Source organism: Macaca mulatta, chromosome 5 (assembly GCF_049350105.2).
Source record: "Macaca mulatta isolate MMU2019108-1 chromosome 5, T2T-MMU8v2.0, whole genome shotgun sequence".
Classification (NCBI taxonomy): domain Eukaryota; kingdom Metazoa; phylum Chordata; class Mammalia; order Primates; family Cercopithecidae; genus Macaca; species Macaca mulatta.
Genome location: NC_133410.1, coordinates 40,802,493 through 40,827,360, shown reverse-complemented (window position 1 = coordinate 40,827,360; position 24,868 = coordinate 40,802,493). Strand labels below are relative to the sequence as shown.

Here is a 24,868-nt window from a genome sequence, read left to right as displayed (position 1 = left end):
CAAACACTTTGTAAATGTATTGCTTATTAATGTCACTGTGCGTGTACCATCCCCTTTTTACAGCTTACACATTCTTCTTTTTGTCCAACTAGGCAAGTTAGTTTTCATTTGAAGTCAATAAATGACAACAAATGGCTGACAGAAGCCTATCTTTTTTCTTCTCAGAGAACAAAGAGTTCCAGAAAGGTTATTCTTCTTAGAGGCAGCTGGTGTAATACCAACTGTGCCCATTACAGCTGATGGACCTGAAACCCCAAGTAGTAGGGGATTCTCCTATAAGATCAACAGGCTGGGAGTATCTGCTAGAATTGTGCCATCTCAACATTGCAAGAAGCAAGTATCTACTACCACCAGGTACATTCCTGCTTTGTGTATTTAAGCTCCAGGAAAAAAAGACACAGCTTCTTTCACATATAAAAAATAAAACCCACACTTGAAAAAATGTGTTTTAAATATCTCATATATTTAGGCTCTAACCTTAAACATCTTCCTACTACTCACAAGACGCTCCTGATAGGAGCTTTATATATATCATATAAATTTGTATGCCAAGTAGTTACAAACTAAGTACAGAGTGTTCTCAAACATATGACGGAGATTTCCATGAGCACTTTTTAAAGAATGTCATACCTGCATGATGAAACAGCATTTGAAAATTATTTCCAAAAGAATACATCCCTGAATGAATCCAATTTAAAAAATTCAAACTTGTAAAGGGTTTGTGAAACTATAGCACCATGCTGGCACATAATAAATATTTACTGAATGATTGCATTTGGGGTGAGGCAGATATTTACCCATTCAAACCATACCTGATGAAATAATACAGAGCTAACAGGTAAAACAGCACTTTCTCAATCTCAATCACAATGCCTTTAAAAATCAGTGATGTTTTAAAAAAATGCTATGTGGTGTCTTCACACTTAACACAGTAACAACAGCTACTAGTCAGAATAATTACATTAGTCTTCTACCAATGGATATTTAGAGGTTACAGGTTGTTTCCGATCGTTTGCTACTTCACAATATGCCATAATAAATTGTGTGTGTGTGTGTGTGTGTGTGTGTGTGTGTGTGTGTGTGTGTGTGTGTGTATGATTTCACATAATTGGGAGTGCATCAGTAGGATTTTAAAAACCATAGAAATGAAATTGTGTTGAGTATTTCACAGACATTATTCTTTTCATTCTCACAACAGCCCTCCAAGATGAATTCAGTGGTTCCTAATTTACAGATGAGGAAATTAAAACCAAAGCTCAGAGTGGTAAAATGATTTCTCCAAGGTCATACAGCCAGCAAGTGGAAGAGATGGGATTTAAACCTACTCCCAAGTGCCCTACCTATTTCGCTCCCTTACACAGTCTCATAAATGTTTTCCCAGAAGGCAAAAAGTAAACAGCATAATAGAATACTCGAGCCACATTTGAAGTCTTAATAGCTTACATTCAACACATTAAAACAATGACAGGGATGATGGTTAAGCTGATAGGTTTGTGGCCTATGCTTATCTCCCAGGGATGAGTCTGGATCCTAAAACATGAAAATGGATGGGGGCGGTGGCTCATGCCTATAATACCAGTCCTTTGGGAGACTGAGGCAGGTGGATCACCTGAGGTCAAGAGTTCAAAACCAGCCTGGCCAACATATTAAAACCTCATCTCCATGGAAAATACAAAAAAATTAGCCAGGTGTGGTAGCACCCACCTGTAATCTCAGCTACTTAGGAGGCTAAGGCAGGAGAATCACTTGAACCCGGGAGGCGGAGGTTGCAGTGAGCTGAGATTGTGTCCCTGCACTCCAGCCTGGTCGACAGAGCAAGGTTCTGTCTCAAAAAAGGAGAGGACAAGGGAGGGGAGGGGAGGGGAGGGGGATCTTCAAGGATATAAGTCAAAATCAGGATGGTCCTCTTCACACCTTCAACACATTTTGTCTTTCTGAAACTTTTACTTGATGACCCCTGCCAGATCTCACCTGATTCTGTACTTAAGATCTGCCTGGAATAAACCTAGTTCAACAAAACCCATGATATTTCTTGCCTTCTGAGTTTGCATTATAGGAAAGAGTTTTGTTTGAATAATTTGGCACAAATTCCCTCACAGATGGCATATAAGAGAGATTTGTCTTCCTAATTGTATTATAGATGGGAGCTTATGGCAAAGGTCCAGGACTCAGAACTTTAAAAATAGTTCTTTAAGCTAATGACCTAATAGCCATTAGCTTTCATAATCCAGTATCTCCCTTGGGTCCCTTATAATACTTTACACACGCAAAGTGTGTATTACAACCTTTATGAGGAGCACTTGACAACACGTCTCAAAAACCTTAAAAATGTGGGTTTTCTTTGATCTAGCAACTTTACTCCTGGGAATTTGTCCTTAAAAACGGTCGGGAAAAAAAGAAGGTTTATGTACACTATTGTTCATCACAAGTTGACTTACAATAGCTTAAAAATAGCAATCATCCAAATGCTCAACAATAGGATTGCAGTTAAATAATTTATTGCACATTCATGTGAGAAAAGGGTATACAGCCATCAAAATAGCATTTGCAAAGAGTACTTAATAACATAGAGAAGTCCTCATGATCAAGGTCCAGGGAAAATGAAGGCTGGAAAAGTGATGCACAGTGTGACCTCAACCATGTCATTTACATACATATCAACATACAGAGAAATTACTAAGGGAACATCAACCAAATGCTAACAGTCTCTGAGTGGACTGCTATGCATTATTTTATTTGCCCCTTTATATATGTTTTAATTTTTATTTTTACATAGTGATTACATACCATAGTTAAATCCAGAAAAAGATGGCAACTTTTTTTTAAAAGATTTTTTAAATTGACTGTTGATGCTGTTGACTTTCTCAGCTATTGGTCTTTTCCAGTGACAGCCAAGCTAATTAGACATGGACTATTTTTCTCTTGCCTTCTGTTGTCTGAAAATTCACTGCTTATTGGCATCACCACTGGTGCACAGGAAGAGGCGACACGACAGTAAATTTCAAAGTCATCTTTTTGGTAGGAGAGGCTGATTGCCATACATTGGTTTGGAGAAGATCTGAAAGTCCTACACTGGCTAACATTACTTGGAGATTTTCCTTATCTATATAACCCCCAATACAGAAATTGTCCCATTCCTGTAGATAACCATATCTTGGTCTGAGGATCTAAGAACCTCTAAATCAGGCACTTCCGTGATGTCACTGAATAGCAGTAGCCCTTGGGAAGCGCTTGCCTCCTCTGAACGCTGTCTCCCCCTTCAGTTTCCTCATTCCCAAAGCCTTATGTCTAGAAAGTTCTTAACTCACCTAAGAATTACTGACTAGGTCCTATCTAACTGCCAAGATACTGAAATCAAAACACAAACACCATGTGACAATACTCTGGTCGTGCGATTTCACAGACTCTAATTCCAGTTCATTTCAGCCTGACCTTGCATTATTCCTTTCTGTGTTTTCTCCTCCGAGCTTATGAGAGAATATGTTTCATGTTATTTTCCTTGACCATTACTTATTTAAAATTTGCTACTAAGAGCCTTGCTTTTTTCTGCCAGAAAATCTTATCTCACAGGTCCTTTTTTTATTTACTTCACTGTCAAATTCCACATCACTCAAACTCCACTCTTAATTTTCCTTTTGGTATTAAGATGTCTCATATTTTCTTTCCTTAAGTAAAAAAACTAGGATTGTAAAATATGCAATCTTGGGCACTAAAATGTAATATAAAACCAATTCCAATGGTAATTCCCCCAAATCCAATGTATTGCTAATCATCAAATTTTGTTTCTCTGTGGTTTCTGAACCCCCAAACTGTGTGTATCTCTATACAACTTATAATTTGAGTGGGGCACTTGCAAGATCATTATCTTGCATCTGTGAAGATGTTGTTAATTTTGTTACATTTCCAGATGGAGCAGTGTTTAGAAAAGTTCGACAAAGCAGAATTCAGCTCAGCAGCTAACGTTTCTTTTTCTCATACTCAGTGCCCATCTCACCCTCTCCATTTGCTCCTACCCCTATCAACAAACCAACCAAAAATTATTTCTTAGAACTGCTCCTTTCATGTTTCATTCGTGCTTAGGTAGAAATCATTGGAGATTAAAATATCCCCAGTCTCAGATCTATTTCTAGTTTACTATAAACGAAAGGCTGCTATAAGGCACCCCTCACGGAATTTCAGGCTCTGGTAAATACCTAATAAGAATAAGGGTTTTTGAGGTGGCACTGGTTTTCGACATCCTTGACATCAAACCCTATAAAAGCCATCTACTTCCCCTTCCTTTGAGGCCAGGCACCACACCACTCTGGAGACCCACTTTGAATTTTGTCATTACCTGCAGTGATACTGTAGAAAATCCAGTACCATATCCCATGGCCGAACACATTATCCATCAGGCTCTTGCTCACCCTCAAAATGCACTAGTTCTTGGACCTCATACCAAACTTCTAACCTGTTGATCACCCAATGGAACATATTGGCTCCCTTATAAATTCATCGTTTCCAAATTCAGCTGAGTCCTTGTGGAAGCCACAATTTTATCCCATTGCCCTCAACAACAAATCCAACTTCCTGCTTCTCTCTTCATATTCTCTCTGCTACACCCGCGCCTCCCCCCACCTCCCCACTTACTCTCAGACATCCTTGCCTGCTGCTGCCCTGAGAAAGTCAAGGCCTCCAGAAATGGCACTGTCAATACTCCATTCCTTTTTTATGCACCCCTGTGTTCCGTCTCCTTTCCTCTGTTCCGAGGACAAAAGAAGTCTCTCCTTCCTTGCCAAAGTCATCCCTTCCTAACTTCCAAGACTTCACACCTATTTTCCCCTCTCTTCTCTGTCTCTGTCTTCATCTTTTTCTCACCAGTTTTCTCCTTGTCCTATAAACAAGATAAAAAGCATTTCTACCCTAATGAACAGTCCTCCAAGGGCTGTGTGGCTCCCTGAGCCACATATTCTCTCCTCTTCCTTCTCAGCTCTCCTGCCCACAAGAGTTGATCATAATAACAGTCTTTATTTCTCTCCTCCTGTTTGATCCCCCTCACAATCTGACTTCAACTCTAACCATCTGGTACAAATCCTCTTAAGGTCAACAATCATTCCTTACTTGCTAATCCAAGGGACACTTTTCAGTTCTTGCAATGTGCTAAACCTCTACTTGCATTTGACACAGTTCATTACCTCCTCTTTCTTCATTCTCCTTCAAATGGATGCTAGAATGCTCCACTTTCCACTATTTCTCTGTTCCTTTTTCTCAGTCCTCCTCCTGAGTCCCTTTTTCTCCCCCAATCCTTAAATGACAGTTTCTCCAAGTCACACCCCATGGTCAATAACTCTCATCAGTCTATTCTTGTTGGGCAGTGCCATTCATCCTTCTGTCTTTAACCTTTGCCTAAATGTTACTGATTTTTAAATTCCTCTTGTCTGTCCAGAACTACCTACTACACATTTCTTTGCCACAAAATGTTCAGAGCAGGGCCACTGTTACAGATGGTGTGAAATTATAACTTCCTCCTTTCCTCAAGTGCACAGGTCCAAACCAGGATTCATTCTTCCTCCAAAATTAACACCTCTGACTTAGCATAAGCATGCAAACCAAAATCAGCACGGGCTAGTGTCTACCCCACTGCAACGCTAATGCAAAACATATCACTGAAAGAAAAGAGGGCTGATAGAACAAAACTAAGGCTTAAACTTCAGATTCAAGAGCTCCTGTTGAAACTGGAGAGTCCCTATAGCAATTAAGTGGAAGTGAGGCCACACGTTTTGAAAGTGTTTCTTTCAAACCCCTTGGAAAGCAAAGTTTTGTTAGTGCTATCAGCAGAATGCCTCAGGTCAGAGCTTCCCTGTAGGACTACTGGTTAAAGCATAGAATGGCCACAGAATTATGCATGCCAGGCAGGCTATTTTCAGCATTCAAGCTGATGCAGCATATCTAATGTTTTGTTGAGATCACAGAGTACATTGCCAAGGATACCATTCTGTGTTACTGAGACACATGGTGACACTCATACCTAATATCCCACACTGGGACCTGCTGTCCACCAACCATTCTGCAAACATGTGGTTCATGCTGGGCAGACCCTCAGCTGTGTCCTCAGCAATGATGCTATAAATGGCTGTCATTTAGTCTTATCTACTTCCTTACGAAAGAGAAATTCAATCACAATGGCCAGAGAAATGCTAAATAGATTAAATAGCATAGGAACTTTAAAGCATAAATCCTTTCCCAATGATGATGAGGAACAGAACTTTAATCAACAGGTTATTTTTCAGTGAACTAAAGTGAATTTGATGCACAGCCAATATTGAGAATCTGCTTTTAGTAGCATTTTTGGAGTCCTTATTATGTTTCATTATCTTTGAAACCCACTTCAGTATTGAACGTGGTCCTCGACTTGACTACTTTAACAATGCATCTCTAGTAATCTGAGTACATACAATATATTTACTATAGTATTTGGAAACCACAGATACTGTAGCTAATGTGTTCAGCCAGATTTAAAAAAGGTCCTAGATTTCAGCTGGGCCTCATCTTCTAATTGACTGTTGAGGACGGACCTTCCTATTCTTTTACTTCGAGTTTCCAGGTAGAGGAAGCTCCCTTAGCATAACCCCTGGGCATTTTTCTGCCATCTTGCTCAAATGCCAGATGAGCAAGTATCTGAGAGATGAAGGGGTATCTGAGAGATGAAGGAACTGAGTATGCGTAGCCAAGCCTCCTCCTCCAGCTTCAGGCAAAATGTGCACTTTCTCTTCCACTCCATACCAGAAGTTTTATGGGAGCTGCCCCTACAGAGGAGAACTGCATGCTGGGCTCTTCCTGGGGGCTGAGTGGGTAAGTCTGGCTTAGTTCAGGCTAAAAGGGCAGCAGGCATCCTTGCCACAGACCAAAGTCTTCAACTGAGCTCTTAAGAAAGCGAGCATTTTGATCTCCAACTTCTGCATCTCTCAAGTGGGGTAACAGGTGACACAGCATTATTAATCATGAGAAACAAAACCAATTATTAAACAATATCTATGCTGGTTTGGGTGTAGGCATTTACATAGACAATTCCTCTCAGTTTCCCTCAGTTGGTAATTTCCATTCAGTACAATGTTAAGAAGCACAAAATTGTTTTTTGTGTTTATTATATGGTACATTTCTTGATTACATTCTGTGCATATTTTCCTTACACCATATGTAGAAGGTCAAGAGAATGAAAAACTAAAAACACAAACACAAAGAGACAAAAAGGGAAGAAAAAATGTAATAAGCCTGCCAGTGCACAAAGATGGGCCACATAACCTGAATAGAGAGGTAAATAACATGTCTAGAATTTGAGAGAAAACTTTTAAATGTTTATCTCTGCAATCAATTTCAAACTCAAGCAACCTTTCAATGGTTATTTACTACTCATAGTAACCGCCAACACCTAGACCTGTAGCCTCGCCTTATTTTATGACAAAGGAGACAATTTACATTTGAGTATATCCTCCAATATCCACAGACATTTCATCAACATTTTGGCCTATTTTAGCAGCATCATATTTTTCTCATTCAGTCGTTCTGAAGGAAAGCCAGAAGAAATCATCCATTTTAGAGTATTTTTCTAGCATTGGTTTTTGGAGAAATCTAGATCCAAAACTAAGTAGAACATTATATCACCACTGTTTTGAATACATATACTCTGCGTGCGTGTGGATGAAACCCATGACACCCCATTGCAAGAGAATGCAACAGTTCTTGTGTTGTAACTCTGGTGTATCAGATAAGCTGTCACGTTGGATGCTCTGAAGCTGGACCTTGACAACTTTTTGTTTTAAAATTATTTTCAGATTACATGACTTACTGTAAAGTGATAGGAAAGCTTTCTTAGTGATGAGTCTGTAATTTCACCATCAATTATGGTTGTAAATACTGGATCCTATTGACATTTATTCCTCAAATGCCATTTTACTGCCCGTTTAAGTAACTGTCATAGCTACTAATTTTTTTCTTTTCTTTTTTTTTTGAGACAGAGTCTTGCTCTGTCACCTAGGCTGAAGTGCAATGCTGCAATCTTGGCTCCCAGGTTCAAGCGATTCTCCTGCCTCAGTCTCCTAAATAGCTGGGATTACAGGTGGGTTCCACCACGCCTGACTATTTTTGTATTTTTAGTAGAGACGGGGTTTCACTATGTTGGCCAGGCTGGTCTCAAACTCCTGACCTCATGATTCACCTGTCTTGGCCTCCCAAAATGCTGGGATTACAGGCATGAGCCACCACGCCCAGCCTATAGCTGCCAATTTTAAGGATATTACCTGGAAGTGAAATGAACTTATCATCTTTTCTGATGCCACTTAAGCACAAGATTTCTAAAAAAGGGCTATTTGTTACTACTACACAAGTGTAGCAATACTTCCAAAGATAAACATAAAAAGACCCAGATTCTAATCACGCCTTTCTGGGCACTTATTGGTAATACTGGGCAAACTACATAATCTCTCTAAGCCCCAGGTTCCTCATCTATAAAATGCAGTAACATTTACCTACCAGTTTTTCCTGGGGAATAAAGGAAACAATTGAAGTATAGCACCTAAACTCAGTACCTAACACTAAGTAGGTAATTAAAAGTACGGGCTCTGGAATTTAATTCTGCCTCAGTCACATATTACTACTATTGCTGCTACTGTTGACCTTGTCATGATTATTTTTTAATAAATACTTTACTTATTTGGCTGAGAGCAAGTAAAAAGTTAAAAAAAAGTTTTGTTGGCTGGGCGCGATGGCTCACGCCTGTAATCCCAGCATTTTGGAAGGCTGAGGCGGGTGGATTATGAGGTCAGGAGATCGACACCATCCTGGCTAACACAGTGGAACCCCGTCTCTACTAAAAAATACCAAAAAAAATAGTCTGGCGTGATGGCGGGCGCCTGTAGTCCCAGCTACTCAGAAGGCTGAGGCAGGAGAATGGCGTGAACCCGGGAGGCGGAGCTTGCAGTGTGCGAGTTCGTGCCACTACACTTCAGCCTGGGCGACAGAGCGACACTCCATCTCAAAAAAAAAAAAAAAAAAAAAAAAAAAAAAAAAAAAAAAAAAAAAAAAATTTGTTGACATGCTTATAAAGCCAACGAAAACACTTACTGAATACCTCAAACATGCCAGGCATTGTTCTGAGGGCTTTACATGTATTATCTCATTAATCTTGAAAACACTTCATTTTAATATTATCCCATGTACAGAATAATATATGAGGAAACCAAGGCACAGAGAGGTAGAGTAACTTCAGCATGCATGCACAGCAAGTGACGAGACAGGGTTCAAATCCAGGCAGGTCCCGCCCTTAACCTCAGCATCCTCTATATCTGCCTCCTTGTGCAGACCCATCAGCTTGTATTGTTCTATGACACACCATTGGGCAGAGCCCTTGCTAGTTCCCTGAACTTGGTGAAAGGAAGAACAGCTTTAAGAATAGAGGAGTTTGGCCGGGCGCGGTGGCTCAAGCCTGTAATCCCAGCATTTTGGGAGGCCGAGACGGGCGGATCACGAGGTCAGGAGATCGAGACCATCCTGGCTAACACCGTGAAACCCCGTCTCTACTAAAAATACAAAAAAAAAACTAGCCGGGCGAGGTGGCGGGCGCCTGTAGTCCCAGCTACTCCGGAGGCTGAGGCAGGAGAATGGCGGGAACCCGGGAGGCGGAGCTTGCAGTGAGCTGAGATCCGGCCACTGCACTCCAGCCTGGGCGACAGAGCGGACTCCGTCTCAAAAAAAAAAAAAAAGAATAGAGGAGTTTGAGTGGGTAGGTTTTGCAAGTATTCTGATGGGCACTTGTAAGAGCATTGCTGATTGGGATCAAAGAATTATAGGATTGACAATGATTGAGTTCTCATCATGAAGCTGCCCAGTCTAAGCTTGAAAGGCTTCGGTGCGAGGAAGTGGCCAATTTCTGATGCATTTCAGCACATCTTTGAATAACTCGGTATGTGACAGAGAACTGTTCTTTTTTTAAGTTTATTCCCAGCTTTAATGGGGTATAATTAACAAATAAAAATTGTATAAAGTGTACAATGAGATGTTTGTATATCAAAACATCATATTGTACATTTTAAATTCATACAATTTTTGTATAATGATTTTGTGTAGAATGATTAGCATATCTATCACCTCACACAGTTATCACAGAAAACTCATTCTTATATTGTATCAACATGTTGCTCCCAGTGTCTTCTCCTCATTGGTTCTAAGTATACTTCCAGGAAACTGCCTACATCATGCTGAGGCTCTCTTCTACCCAACTGCCCTTCAGTATTCTGATATTTCGTCATGTCTCCCCCAAGATTATCTCTTCCCCACATTCACAGCCTCACGCAAAGCTCTGCAGCCCATGGACCAAGAGTAATTTCAACTTTCAAGTCCTATTATCTAAGAAATGTATTTTGTAAGGCTATAGCTGCCATAGATAGTGATTCCTCTGACGGATCTGGGCAAAGCAAATTGAAGACCTTCTGGAAAGGATTCATCATGCTAGACGCCATTAGACTATTTGTGATTCTTGGGGGAGCTCAAAATATCAACATTAACAAGAGTTTGGAATAAGTTGATTCCAGTCCTCACAGATGATGTCGAGGGGTTCAATGTGATATGACCACCCATATGGCCTGACTCCTACCTTAGTGTCTTCACCAATAGGGATGCCTACTTCTGTGGTTAAGAGTTCAGGGATGAATGAGACAGACTTTGGTTTGAACTCTGACTCTGTCTTACTAATTTTGAGATCTTGGACAAGTTTCCATATCTGTGAAACAGGAATAAGAATATAGTATACACTGTCAAGGTTAAATAAGAAATTCCCAAGAGCTTAGTGTCATGCCTAGTACACAGTCTGTATGTTAGTCACTTGTAGTGGTTATTATCATTGTCATCTTAGACACTGTCAGAGTGTGGGGCACAAATTGAGATGGGATACCTACCCTGGTTCAGACTCAGGGTGGCACAGATAGAGCAGCAACAGATTGCTAAGCTCCAACCACACACATCACAACTCCAGTCCCAAGGCTGAGACAGCCAAAAATGCCCACTTTTCCTTCTCTCAACCATCAGATCCCCTGGAATTTGGGGATCTAATCATTCACCAGTCCAAGCATACTTGTGGTAAAAAGTAGCTGGACCATTGTTAAACATCTTGGAATTCTTCTTAGAGAAAGATACAAAAGCTAAGGGTTATTTTTACCATGAGACAAACGAACTTCTAAAAAATCATAAGACTCTATCTGGAACAATGAAAACAGACACCAAACACCAGTTTGAAATACACACACACACACACACACACACACACACACACACACACACATAGATATATATATATACCGAAATAGCTAAATTCCTTCTGGGCGTTAACTTCTAACTATCTTTCCCAGGATGCCAACCCATGACAGTTAGCCCTCAAATCACTATGCATAAACCAAAGAAATCTTGGCTTAGATGACTGATCCTTGCTTATAACAGAATGGTGACAACTAGAAAACAAAACCACTCCAAGATCCCACGAGCTTCTAGGCACTGGCAACACAGCAGTGTCGTGTCACTTTCACAACTGCCAAGGTCTAATTTGAGGACACTGCTTATTCATAGTTTATTCTCTTATTTGTTTTTAAGAGGGTGTATCAGTCTGTTCTCACGTTGCTATAAAGAACTGCCCAAAACTGGGTAACATACAAAGGAAAGAGGTTTAATTGACTCATAGTTCTGTAGGGCTGGCTGGGGAGGCCTCAGAAAACTTAACAATCATGGCAGAAGACAACTCCTCACAGGGCAGCAGGAGACAGAATGAGTGCTGAGTGAGGGCGGAAGCCCCTTATAAAACCATCAGATCTCATGACAACTCACTCACCATCACAACAACAACATGGGGAAAACCGCCTCATGATTCAATTATCTCCACCTGATACTGCCCTTCACACGTGGGGATATTACAATTCAGGGTGAGATTTGGGTGGGGATACAGAGTCAAACCATATCGTAGGGACAATTTGTCCTTCAGGTAATTTGGATTTCCTAGACTCAATGGCTTATAGTGAGAACTGACATCAGTCATGCTAACCCTATGGAAGTCCCTGGGAAGTTTCTGGAATAGGATACATTAATTTCATTGAAGACAAAATGGGGATCATGTCTACTTTTTTCTGTATAGAAATATTGGGTTCAACGTATGCTGCAATAATCATGCCTACTTTTGTATTCCCCTACAGAGCCAAGTACAGACCCTTAACCATACTATGTACTCAATAAGTATTTGCTAAATAAATGTTCCCAAATTGCAGGCAAGTGTGTCTTTTATTTTTCGTTATAATAACCTTAAGCAATAATGCTTTCATGGGAACCAGGGAAACCTGAAATAGCCTCAGTGTGAATTCTCTTCTGCCCCCAGAGCAAATGAGTGAGAGAAGTCTCTGGATTTAGCTACCTGAATTCTAATTCCACGTCTACCACTGTGGGCAAGTTACTCACCTCCTGTGCTCCTTTTCTCATCTGTAAAACAAGAATAATCATATTATCTATACTTCTTACACTTGTTATGAGCAGTAATTGAAATAACATACAAAGTACATAAAGAGAGCTTTGAGCCTAAAATGAGCACTAAGTAAATATTAGGTATTGTTGTATTATCTGCTGGCTGATGAGCCTAGGGTAAGTCACTTAAACCTTCTGTTCTATAATTTCCTCAGGTGTAAAACAGAGAGTGGGAACACAGTTCCACGGATCCTCCTGCTCTAGGACGCAGAGAAGAGGACTGCTAAGGAGTCCAACACTCCTGACTTAAATTTGACAGGAGATCCCTGATGGTAATTTTCTGATTGTTGGTCCAAGAATGAAGAAGTAGGCAAAATGTTATGGTCTCCTGTTTTCATCTCTAATAGAGATATATTAGGACTTTAGTGATAAAATCTGATAATGCCTAGCTAAGAGGAAAAGATGGGTGATTTGTAGAGAAAAATGAGAGGGCACTGTCAGGCAAAGCATTCACAAGCAATACTTATTCAATTTTTGCAGGATGGGGAGAGGCAGGTGCTATTCTCCAAAGCACAGTTGCTTTTCAAGCCACTGGTATATTGGGTTTCCCAGAATTTCTCAGTAAACTACAAATTCAGGACAATGGAGGAAAGAAATTTGCTCTAATTTTTAGCATCTATCACTATAAATGACTCAATTCTACCCTTTTGTGTAGGAAAAATATTAAAATCCATTTGCAAATATCTGGGCTGGTTACTTAATTTTGAGAGATACTTGCTTCATTTTACAAGCTGTTTATGGGATTCTGATTATCTATGCTCCAGATACATCTCTGGAAAAGAATAACACATCTGGAGTATGGATATCAGGATAAAGACAATAATGGGTAGCACTTACTGAACATTTACTGTGTGTGCATACACTACAGCCCCCCATATATATCCTCTTTTATCCATAATCTCTTGAATATATTACCACCAACTTTGACAGATCTAGGATACTGAGTATGGTTTCTGCGACATGGACACTATCACAGAGCTGGTAGGTGATGGCACAGAGATTTGGTCCAAAGTCTATAAAGGCCACAGTCTATGCTATAAACCTTCAACTACTAATAACAGAAGATGAATCTTCCCAACTTAAGCACAGTGTTTGAAGTTTACAAGACAATCCTTTGCAGTGTTCCACTGGAAGAGGAAAACAGACACATCTTCAAAATTGATGCTGCTCGATTTAATCTAGTTAAGAATGCTATAATTGGAGAATCAAATCCTTTCATAACACTCTGCCCAGTGTACTCTCACTGATTGTGTCATTCCAAAGTTCTTTTCTATCAAATGTTTATCAGTTCCAATAAAAGGGAAAGCAAAAATCACCCCTCCCCCATGACCCAGAAAGAGCAATATTTTTCTCCTTGGTGCAAATATCCAAATATCTATTTAATAATTCTATCAAATCCTTAGCCCTACAGAAGGGAGATACAGGAATCAACACTTATTTCCAGATTCCAGCCTGAACTTTCCTATTTTAGACATTTCCATACCAATAATCATTGCCACAGTGGACTATGCAGCCATCCAGATACTAGGGGTAACAATTTTGAATTTTGCTACAGATTTTGCTATCTAATCAGCACAATTTTTAAAGTCTAAATTAATTTATTCTAGGACAGAATGACTGGACCCATGCTAATTCTCATGACAGATCAAAAACAATTTCCTTTTTGTCTCAGCGTTGCACCAAAATTGTTATCCTACTACCAATACTTATTGACACTTTTCCTTTTCCTTTTATTTCTGGATAGGAACTCAGCTAACTGAAATTCTCTCAGACTTCTTTAAATATTACAGGAGACAAGGGAAAGTTAAAATACCACTCAGAAAGCCTGACTTGTCCTCACCACACTAGAAAGGGGAAAGTAGGGAAAACTTCTCATAATCACTCTACTAATGGTGAGACAAAATTTTTAAAAGGAAGCAAAAGGGATGACAGAAAGTTGTAACTGGAAACTGAATGTGCAAAGTGGAGGGAGGTTGCCGAGCCTCTTTTTCAAAAGAAGTAGGACAGGACGGTGACTCTTTCATGCCCATGTCTGGCCCTGGCACCGGGAACACCTGAAAAAGGGCACCCTGCCTACTTCTGAACACTGCTCAGAGGCTCACGACAGAAACAGAAGCAAAACAAAGCCCCAAACCCACAAGCAATAATGATACTGCCTATGAAAGAGGGTGAGACGTGCAGAAAATGTTTTATAATCAGAATTCTCTCCAGACAGAAGGCTTTTTAGAGGCCTTTGGGGAGATTTCGAAGGATTCTTAAATACCATTTTCAAGCAAATGTTTACTGAAGTGCATGCTCTTGTGACATCCGTCTATTTCTTCACGGTGTAATTAGGAGGCATAAAGAATAGAATTGTTGGTTACTTTTCCCATTCTGCTGTTCCCCTAGTCTCTTTTTGATCAAATTCCCAGTAGGAATTTAGTTCTTCAACATCAGTGGAATTTTTGCAGAATATCCACTTCTTTTTCTTTCCCATGGTACTTGTCTACATTTTAGTGCCCAAGAATATGAACTTAAGATCAAGAGAGATTTAAAGAAATTTTGTAAACTGTTTTTTCATATGAGATAAGGCACACAAACCTCCCCCTTGAAAACCATAAACAAGACTTGAAAGCCCCATGTTTATTTACAGCCTTCTCAAAACCAATCACACAAGAGCAGCGACTATACATTCTAATTAGTTCATCTGTATTCTGCTCACGCATCGCCATGCTCAAAGAACTCTAAAATGTTCATCATCATTTACGAACAAGCCCTGACTCACCAAGATTTACAAAGTAATCAGCAGCAAAGTTAATTGGAATCTAGATTTTCTAACACCTACAGAAAAATCCATGTAGTTCTGGAGGGGGAAAAAATACAGCCAAGGAAGCAAGACTAAATTTATGTGCAGCATTTCTAAACTGGAGAGAAAGGAAGGGAGAATAATGTTGAAAACATTTAAATCTGAGCACAGTATTGTTTCTTTTCCCTTCACATTTAGGTTGAATTAAACAACACAGGGTCAGACAGAGCCTGGCAGCTTCGACAGATCCAAGTCAGCACTTGGGCTTCTCATGGGTCAGAAACATCCTGAGGTGGGAAAGAATCAGAATAGTTGTTTTTTTGGTTTGTTTGGTTTGTTTGTTTTTTTGAGACAGGGTCTGACTCCATTGCCCGGGCTGGAGTGCAGTGCTGTAATCATGGCTCACTGCAGCCTTGACCTCCTGGACTCAAGCGATCCTCCTGCCTCAGCCTCCAGAGTATGGGACTACGGGGGTGCACACCACATCCGGCTGATGTTTGTATTTCTGTACATCCAGGGTTTCATGATGTTGTCCAGGCTATTCTTGAACTCCTAAGCTCAAGCGATCCACCTACCTTGGTCTCACAAAGTGCTGGGACTACAGGAACATGCCACCATGCCTGACCAATTTATTTTTATTTTTTATAGAGACAGGGTCTCACTATGTTGCCCAGGCTGGTCTCGAATTCCTGGGCTCAAGTAATCCTCCTGCCTCAGCCTCCCAAAGTGCTGGGATTATAAGCGTGAGCCATCTTGCCCGGCCTCAGAATAGTTTTTAACCCAAGCACAAAAAAGACAATAGAGAGGCAAGTACACAAGGATGAAGCTTACACAGAAGCACATTTGAGGGAGGGGAGGACTGAGGTTTTCATTCATGTCTATGTACTTCAGAAGCCTGGACTTTCACCATTAACAGAGTGCTGCTTTCCACTGTGCCCTTATGCTTATATAAGATAAATGACAGTCAGACTTGTGTGGCCCTAAAAGCCTTGTGCAGGAATTTGAAGTCTTTCACTGCTGCAGTGAAAGGGCAGAAGAGTAACAGAATCCCTCACTGTGCTTTGACACAGGAGCTTCGACAAAGGCCAGGAGGAATAGAAAGGAAAGGGTAGATGTGTGTGTGAGAGAGTGAGGACTTAGAATCTGCAGAACTTTGCAACAACGAGATGGAAGGGTGAGTGCTGGGAACGCCTCCAGGATGCTGGCTATAAGAATTGTGCTGCCAATAAAGGACATAAGGTGTTAAGGGAAATGAGAAATGCAGATGGAGGATTGGGTTGTGCGATTCATTACACTTTGGACAGTTTGAACAGAATAAAGTGGAGAAATTGTCAGGAACACAGGAAAAGAAGTCTAGGTAGTACTTGGAAATAAGCCCTGGAAAGAGATCGGGACTATCAATAGAGACTTGGGAGTTTTTGGCATATGGACTTGGGGTTCCTTAGCATATAGACAGTGGTTTAAAAGAAGAGAGCAAGCAGAGTTGTCAAGAGAAGAAAGATAGAGAGAGGTGCACAAAAATCAAAGACAGAACCGGAAGAATAGCTGTGTTGGGTAAGGGTAGGGTGCATATAAAGGCAATGTAGGAGAGCTAGAAGCTGTGGTGTGGCAACAGTCAAGAAGCAAGCTAATTTCAGGTAGTGACTGACTAATAGTATCAATCACATAGGAGGTAGCTGATGGGGGTTAGTGACTCTGAGAGTAGGTTTAATCCCATGAAGAAGTGGAAATCAGACTGGTATAAGCTTAAGATGTGAGATGATGAGGGATGATGATGTAAATGGAGACTATTTTTGCAATGAGTTGCACATGAAGAAGAGGATGAAGAAAACGGGAGTCGGAGGATGCAGCCAGGTTCGGGAAAGGGGGATTTAAGAGTAAAAGAGGGCTTAGTAGCTTTGTAGACCGAAGGGTAGAAGCTGATGGTAAGATGAGGGGTGGAAAATGTGAGAGGGATGGACTATAATAGTGGGGCTTGGTTCAGAAGATTCTGGAAGGAAGTAGGATCAAGACAGGGAGGAGGCACCCTTCTTCCTGTACAACTTTGGGAAAGAGAACAGGACACAGGTTACATGGACCATCTAAGACAGAAGAAGAAATTGAAGGTGCTCCTGTAAAATAACTTGAAGCTGGACTTTTGATTTATTTTTATTACGTTTTAGGGGGCAAAAACAGCAAGGATATTGTATTTTAAAATCTACACTTCTTAGAGGATTGTATTTAAAAGACAACAAAAATTGCCTTCCACACATATTGTCATAATCCCCAGCCCAGCTCTATCCTGCCAAACTAATCTGCCAAACCAGAAAAAAAGATTTTTTTTCAGCCATGAAGACAATGCCCTTTTGGACAATACCGAAAAAAAAAAAAAAAAAAATCTGTAGGTGTTTCACAAAGCTAAATTTCTGCATTAGTAAGTCAAACATTTATCATAATATCAGATGGTGAAGACAAGTCTGTTAAGATTCAAAATCCAACAGTTTTAACAAAGAAAGAAGCTCTGCTTGCCTTGAGATTATATACAGGGACCCTCCTCTTCATAGCATCGACCCAATCATTCATGAGCTAGAATCATGCTACATGCTGAAGGAGTTGATAGAAAATGGTCTCTACATTTCAAAAAATGTACTGTCCCAAGGTGGAAATACACAAATGCATCTTTCATAAATACAATATGGCTGACATCATCGTAGAAAACTGGACCATGGGAGTGGGAACCCACTCAGAAGTGCCTAACGGGGCTTCAGTGAGGTGATGTGAGCTGGGTCTCCAGGGCTAACTTCAGGTTTGCCTCTTCTCTGATGAGGGAAGGGCCAGGACAGTCATGGTATTGGGAGGTGGAGGAAATAGAAATGAGGGACTGGAAATGAGGCTGGGCAGACTGTGGAAAGAAATATGGATTGTAACCTGCTGGGGAACAGAACCAATAAAGATTTTGAACTGGAAAGAAGCATAATCAGACATTACTGCCTAATTTGTCTTAAACCATTCATTTAGCCAGTGGCTTAAATGATACCCTCCTATACACCGCCCCTCTATTTGGTGAAATTCCCATAAGATCTAAGGCAGGCATCTCATTCCTGCCTTTACAACTCTAAGAGACAAACTTTGAAGTTTTTTTTTTTTCAATGTTGGTATCAGTTTTTATGACCTTTAGAGAAGAGTGAAATGATCCAAGAGTTGTCACCAAAGCGTCAAAGTGACCTAAAAGCACACACTGTTTATGGGTGGCTGCTACTTTGTCTGATGTGTATGGAGCAGCTTCATTTAAAGCTTTATACAAACTGACATCCAGGCACCATGAGGAGTCCTTGAGGAACGTGAAACACCATCATCACCAGGCTGACACGTGTGGCCACTGTGATAAGGTAGATAATCTGCAACCCTTAAAACCTAGCTATTGGACATCAAGTTTCAGAGGAGATTGAGTTGAGCATGAGGATATGAAAAAAAAAAAAAAAAGTGTGTGTTGGTGTCAAGGTCAGCTCTCCAGGATTCTTATTCAGACCCTAACCTCACAATTAAAGCTCCCACAAAAGCCCACACTGATTGGAGCCACCTTCACTAGAGGGTACTTTAGGACCGCCCTTGGCACTTCCAACCTGCCAGACTACCTTCACCCTATGTGGCCTAGGTAGGGGTTCCTTCCATGCAGTGTCAGGAGAAGTTTCTGGTAAATCAAGTTTCCCTCAGCACCTTACATTTCTAGTGGTGTTTTAACACCTCACTGATAAAAATTGTGCTGGGTCTGCTCGCCAGGCCACCTTTAGTAAGAATTCTCCTCACCATTCTAATTACACACACACACACACACACACACACACACACACACACACACACACACACACACAGAGAGAGAGAGAGAGAGAGAGAGAAGCTATAAAGATTTTTAAAACACACACATTTTAACATCTTTGCTTGATTTAGACCTATTTATTGAAAGAAAAAGCCTCAGTTTAAACTTCCCTGGATACCTTTTTAAAAATCATCTCTTCTCTCGATTCTTGTAAACTCTAAATATATGAGAGAGTGGAGTTAGGTATATTTTTAGTGTGTTTTATGCACACTAGCACATGAGGCTCCCTTGTATAACCCTTTTTACGAAGCTTCAAAGGTAATTTTACACTTATCTTTGCGTTTATGCCATTGTTGGTCATGATGACCTTATAAATGGAGGCAACTCCTCCATCCTGGTATTGATGCTATGGAAAAATGAGAACCACTTTATAACAGCCCACATGATGATACAATTTGCAACATTAGAACACAAGGAAGGTCTGTGTTCATCATGTGTCAAGATTGTCAAGCAATCAATAATCAGTGCATACAGAGCTGTTTTTGTATCCCAAAGAAATAGAGATAGATTCCTGGAATAGCCATTAATGACAGTTAAAATAAACAGAATTCTGTGTAGAATGGCTGCTTTAATAGCAGATAGGCTATATAAAGAGCTCTATTAACCTAGTTGGATGCTGTATGCCAAATACTTTCCCTTATTCAGGGGAGATTTCTTAGAAAAAGTAGATCCTGTGGTGAATTTTAAAGAACAGCAGTTATATGATTTTATCTCTTAGAAACCTAATCTCTTAGTTTCAAAAACACTCCCCAAATTGCTTGGTTCAAAGGGTAATTCCCAGTTTGTTTTTACCAAGATTATGTCTCTACAGAGAGAAGCCACAAGACAGGAGGAAATACTCAGGCTTCCACAAGTTCAAAGTCAGATGGATTCAAATCCCATCTCAGCTGCTGCTTAAGATATGAGGCTTGACTTAATTCATCTAAGTCTCAGTTTCCTCCACTGTAGATGGGGAGGTGTAATATACTTCCTAGGCAAGGTGCAAGCAATAGATGTAAACTGCCCAGTGCCTGGGCACATCAGGGCACTCAAAAAATTGTAGCTAATTTAATAGCAGAGTTAGTGATCAAAAAAGTAGAACCAGGGACCTTGACACTGGTAGTCATCTCTGTATGTTATGATATTTTCTTTTGTGTGTGTGTGTGATGGAGTTCTGCCCTTCTTGCCCAGGCTGGAGTGCAATGGGATGATCTCAGCTCACTGCAACCTCTGCCTCCTGGGTTCAAGCAATTCTCCTGCCTCAGCCTCCCAAGTGGCTAGGATTATAGACATGCGCCACCATACCCAGCTAATTTTTGTATTTTTAGTAGAGATGAGGTTTCGCCATGTTGGTCAGGCTGGTCTTGAACTCTTGACCTCAGGTGATCCACCCGCCTCAGCCTCCCAAAGTGCTGGGATTTGGCTAACTTCTTTTTTCAGATCATTTTCCAGATGTTTGCTCTACATGTTACCTTTCAATGAGGGCTCTGCCAACCACTCTATTTAAAATTACTGGCCAGGTGTGGTGGCTCACGCCTGTAATCCCAACACCTTCGGAAACCAAGGCAGGCAGACCCCTTGAGCCCAGGAGTTCAAGACCAACCTGGGCAACACAGTGAAACCCTGTCTCTACAAAAAGTACAAAAAATAAAATAAAAATAAAAAATTACCAGATACTGTAGCATATGCCTGTGGTTCCGGCTACTCAGAAAACTGATGTGGGAGGATTCACTGAACCTGGGAGGTCGAGGTTGCAGTGAGCTGTGATCACACCACTGCACTGCAGCCTGGGCAACAGAATGAGACCCTGTCTCAAAAATAAAACAAAATAAAATAACACTCTACAGTCTTTCATCTCAGCACTTTACACCCTTGTTTATAGAACTTGCTGCCTAAATATATAAGAAAAAAAATTCTTGCTAGTTTTACTGTTATTATCTGTTTTATCATTAGAATGTAAGCTCCTCAAGAGCATTTTGCCTGCTGATCAATTTCCAGTACCTGGTGATTTTCTGATATTTGTTCAATGAATGAAAAAACTTCACCTAGATTTGTTTTGCATTTTGAATGCTGGATTAGTCAAAAAGGGGTGATGCTTCCTCCCAGTACTTATACCCCAGCTTTAGGGTCGGGCAACACCGAGTACACTGCTAACCAGGTGTCCTTAGAACCAATGGAAGGCGGTCAACTAGCTCTAACATAGGCACACCGTGTAGTTGTGAGTGACAGAAAGCTTTGATAGGCTTCAGTATTCACCACATGCTCTTTTGCCTAAAATCCTTCACACTTATGCCCATCAAGTGGCACAGGGGAAAGATGTTTGAACTTTCCATGAAAATAGTAGGACACGCTTGCTAAACCAACACCACCCTGAGTGTGATGTCAATCAAGTTCATAATGTTCAACAGAAACCTGCTTTTTGCAATTTGTGAACAGTTTCACATCCGCTAACTATTCATGCCTTGTTCGAGCAGATGTGTCAACATCTCACCAAAACCCCAAATATCAATCAAATGGCAATGACTGGAATTTTAATCAACTACAGGAGTTCTCAAAAAGAATGGAGAAGACTCCATGGCAACAAACATGTCACAAAGTAGATAATGCCTTTTAATCCTGACTATTGAATCTTCGACATCTATCCTACCCTTCTGCAAGTAGAGCACAAATTCTACAAGAGCAAGGACTATGTTCATGTCTTGTTCCCTGCACAGTGCCTGGCACCTAATAGGGACATGATAAATATTTATGGAATGCATGAACGTAGTTAATTCAAGACATATTTCAAAGACCCTTTACAAAACCCAATTGACACGGTTCAAGGACTAGGCATGAAAGACAAAGATTTTTTTTCACAGGATGGATGAGACTTGGCAGCAGTATATATGGCAAAAATCTGAGAAGTTTTATTTTTCTCAAGCTTAATGTGAGATGAGGGCCAACTGTGCAATTCATCTGCTAAGTAAGCTAATCCCATCTCAGCCTAAATTAACAACTAATAGAAGCAGTGTGTCCAGAGGATAGGAAATAATGGTTCCCCTGCAGTTTTTACTGGTTAGACCACGCCTGAGGAAGGTTGTACAGGTCTGAGTGCACCTTTTAGGAAGAAATACTGATATAATGATGAGTAGTCCAGAAACAAGGTCTCATGGGTGACAGCAGAAGGAACTGGGAAGCATAAGCACAAGCCTGGCATTGCCAACTAGAGTAAGATAGGTATGTGGAGCAGTCCCTCATCACCCATCACCTTGGCCAACCTCAGCAGAGCCACTAATCCAGCCATCTCAGGTGCATGAGCAATGAACACTTGTTTTACAGCCCTGAGGTTTTGTGATTGTTGCCTAGTTCAATTGCAATAATAGATAAATGACAAAAAGAGAAACAGTGGAAGATCTATTAAATATGAGTGGAAGCAAAATAGTTCCTTTTCCTTAGAAGAAGGGAATGGAAAAACTGATTCAAATGGCTCTCAAGAAGAAAACTTTGGATTCCGAAAATTGTAGTTTTATAAGGACTGAAGCCAACCATGAAAAGAACAGGCTTTAGTGAATTTGAGCTTGGAAACCAACAAAGCTGGCCACCGCACAACAGCTTCTCCAGGCCCAGGTGCTGAACCTGACTTGCCCTGGCCTAATATTGCTGAGCTTGAGAATTCATTTAGGTCAAGGATATTATCTGTTTTGTTTTTATGTCCCTACACATTGAGATAACAGCACAGGATCTGGTACATAGTAGGTATGCAATACATAGTAGGTAAACTAAAAATGAATGGAGGATGCCAAAGCTGGCCTCCAGTCCCTGGATCCAAGAGGGAAGATGACTGAAACTGGCTCAAGAATCTTTCATCAGAGGTCATCACCAGCACACCATGAAGTCTGATCCACTGACACCAACATCCTTTTGAAATAAGCCTCCCTTCCTCCGTTCTTTCATTCCTATCATTCAGAGTTACCACTTTCTTTTAATCACCATGAAAATGGATCCCAAGTCCTTTACCAGGTACACACGGACTCTCAAGACTTAGTCCATATCTCCCTGCCCTCCTCATCCCCCACCACACCCCACCTCATCCACTGGTCTAGTGGTACCTTGCACACTTTGCTCCATGTTTCTATGCCCTCCATCACGTTGTTCTATCTGCCAGGAACATACATACCACCTTTTTCTTTCTGCCTGGTGAACTCAATTATCCGTCAAGACTCACCTCCTGTGTTACTTTCTTTAGAAAGATTTCTCCAAATTCCCAAGTGGACTCAATTAAGGTCCTCCCCTATATTCCCACAGCACTTTGTGAATATATCCATCTTATCACCTACCATGCTAAACTGAAATTGTCTGCCTCCTCCACTACATAGTTCCTCAAAGGTGGAGACCATGCCATTCATGGTTGTAACCCTGAATGCACAGTGGCTGGCACGGTAGACACTCACGTGATAACAGAACTAAACTGGAAGTCAGACAGCTGCCCATCACTGCAAGAGATCTCACAGAGACTAGCTGGCCATCACTCCAGAAGGGAGAGAAGAGATTCCTGTAGCACCTGGAAGGCTGATTATACCAGTGGCACCTAGGGTCACGTTAACCCCATAATTACATGATTTTATAAATCTCCATTCAGATTTTGGGAATTACAATAGGAATTAAACACATAAGCACTTTGCACTTTTATTTTTTAAACAGTTCACCTCAAAGAATTAAAATTCCTAAGGAGATAACTTTATATATTACTTCTATGAGCCATGAACCTGAACTTTCAGCTCATAATTCTTAAAGTCTGCCTTACCTCTGATTACATAAAGCTTTAAAATTATCATAATCATTATAATCAAATAGTAATAAGGACATAAAATGCAGAGCCTAGCAGAAAGGCAAACAGATTTCAGCAAATATTTTAAAAAGCTATTTTATCCAAGCTCCTGAGAAAAGGACAGCATTAATAAAGAACAGACCAAGTGTCTAGAAGAGGTAGTGGCAGGGTAATTTGAATATTTTGTGGCACAAAATTGTTAAATATCTATGTTTATAATTTTTATGGATTGGTGAGCAGCAGCCTAGGACAACAGGAGACAGGAAAAGTCACTGATTCCAAAAGAACATGAGCCATTGGGGAAAGTCTCCAAAGTAAGGCAATGGCATTTATATTGGGCCCTGAGCTCATGATTTCAGCCTTCTGGAGTGTTCTTGCTCTCAGATGGATCCTGATGCAAGCATGGCACATGCCACGTTTTAAAGATCAGTATATGGAGATATAAAGGATGCATCACATAGAGGGGCTGTCTACAAGAGAAGACGGTTCTTCTTTTCACAGACTCTTCACACAGCTTATGAACACATAGTGATATGGTTTGGCTGTGTCTCCACCCAAATCTCATCTTTAATTATAGCTCCCACAATCCCCATAAATTGTGGGAGGAACCCAGTGGGAGGTAACCGAATCGTGGAGGCGGGTCTTTCCCATGCTGTTCTCCTGATAGTGAATAAGTCTCATAACAAGATCTGACGGTTTTACAAAGGGGAGTTCCCCTGCACACACTCTCTTGCCTGCTGCCATGTAAGATGTCCCTTGCTCTTCTGCCATGATTGTGAGGCCTCCCCAGCCATGTGGAACTGTTAGTCCATTAAACCTCTTTCCTTTATCAATGATCCAGTCTTGGGTATATCTTTATTAGCAGCATGAGAACAGACTAATACACACAGAAAGCACTTTCTCCACGATA

The 24,868-nt window shown here is 40.7% G+C and overlaps 1 protein-coding gene across 41 annotated transcripts in view; it reads right to left on the bottom strand.

Annotated features, from left to right (window-relative positions):
• LIMCH1 (LIM and calponin homology domains 1) overlaps positions 1-24,868 on the bottom strand; it is a 342,574-nt gene that overhangs the window by 123,964 nt on the left and 193,742 nt on the right. For 17 of the 41 annotated variants that reach the window (XM_078003331.1, XM_078003333.1, XM_078003335.1 and 14 more), the window contains exon 4: positions 12,469-12,489. The exons of the other annotated variants lie outside the window; for them this stretch is intronic. In XM_078003331.1, the coding sequence (XP_077859457.1) occupies positions 12,469-12,489 (21 nt within the window). The remainder of the gene's footprint in view (positions 1-12,468; positions 12,490-24,868) is intronic. 41 annotated transcript variants of the gene reach the window in all.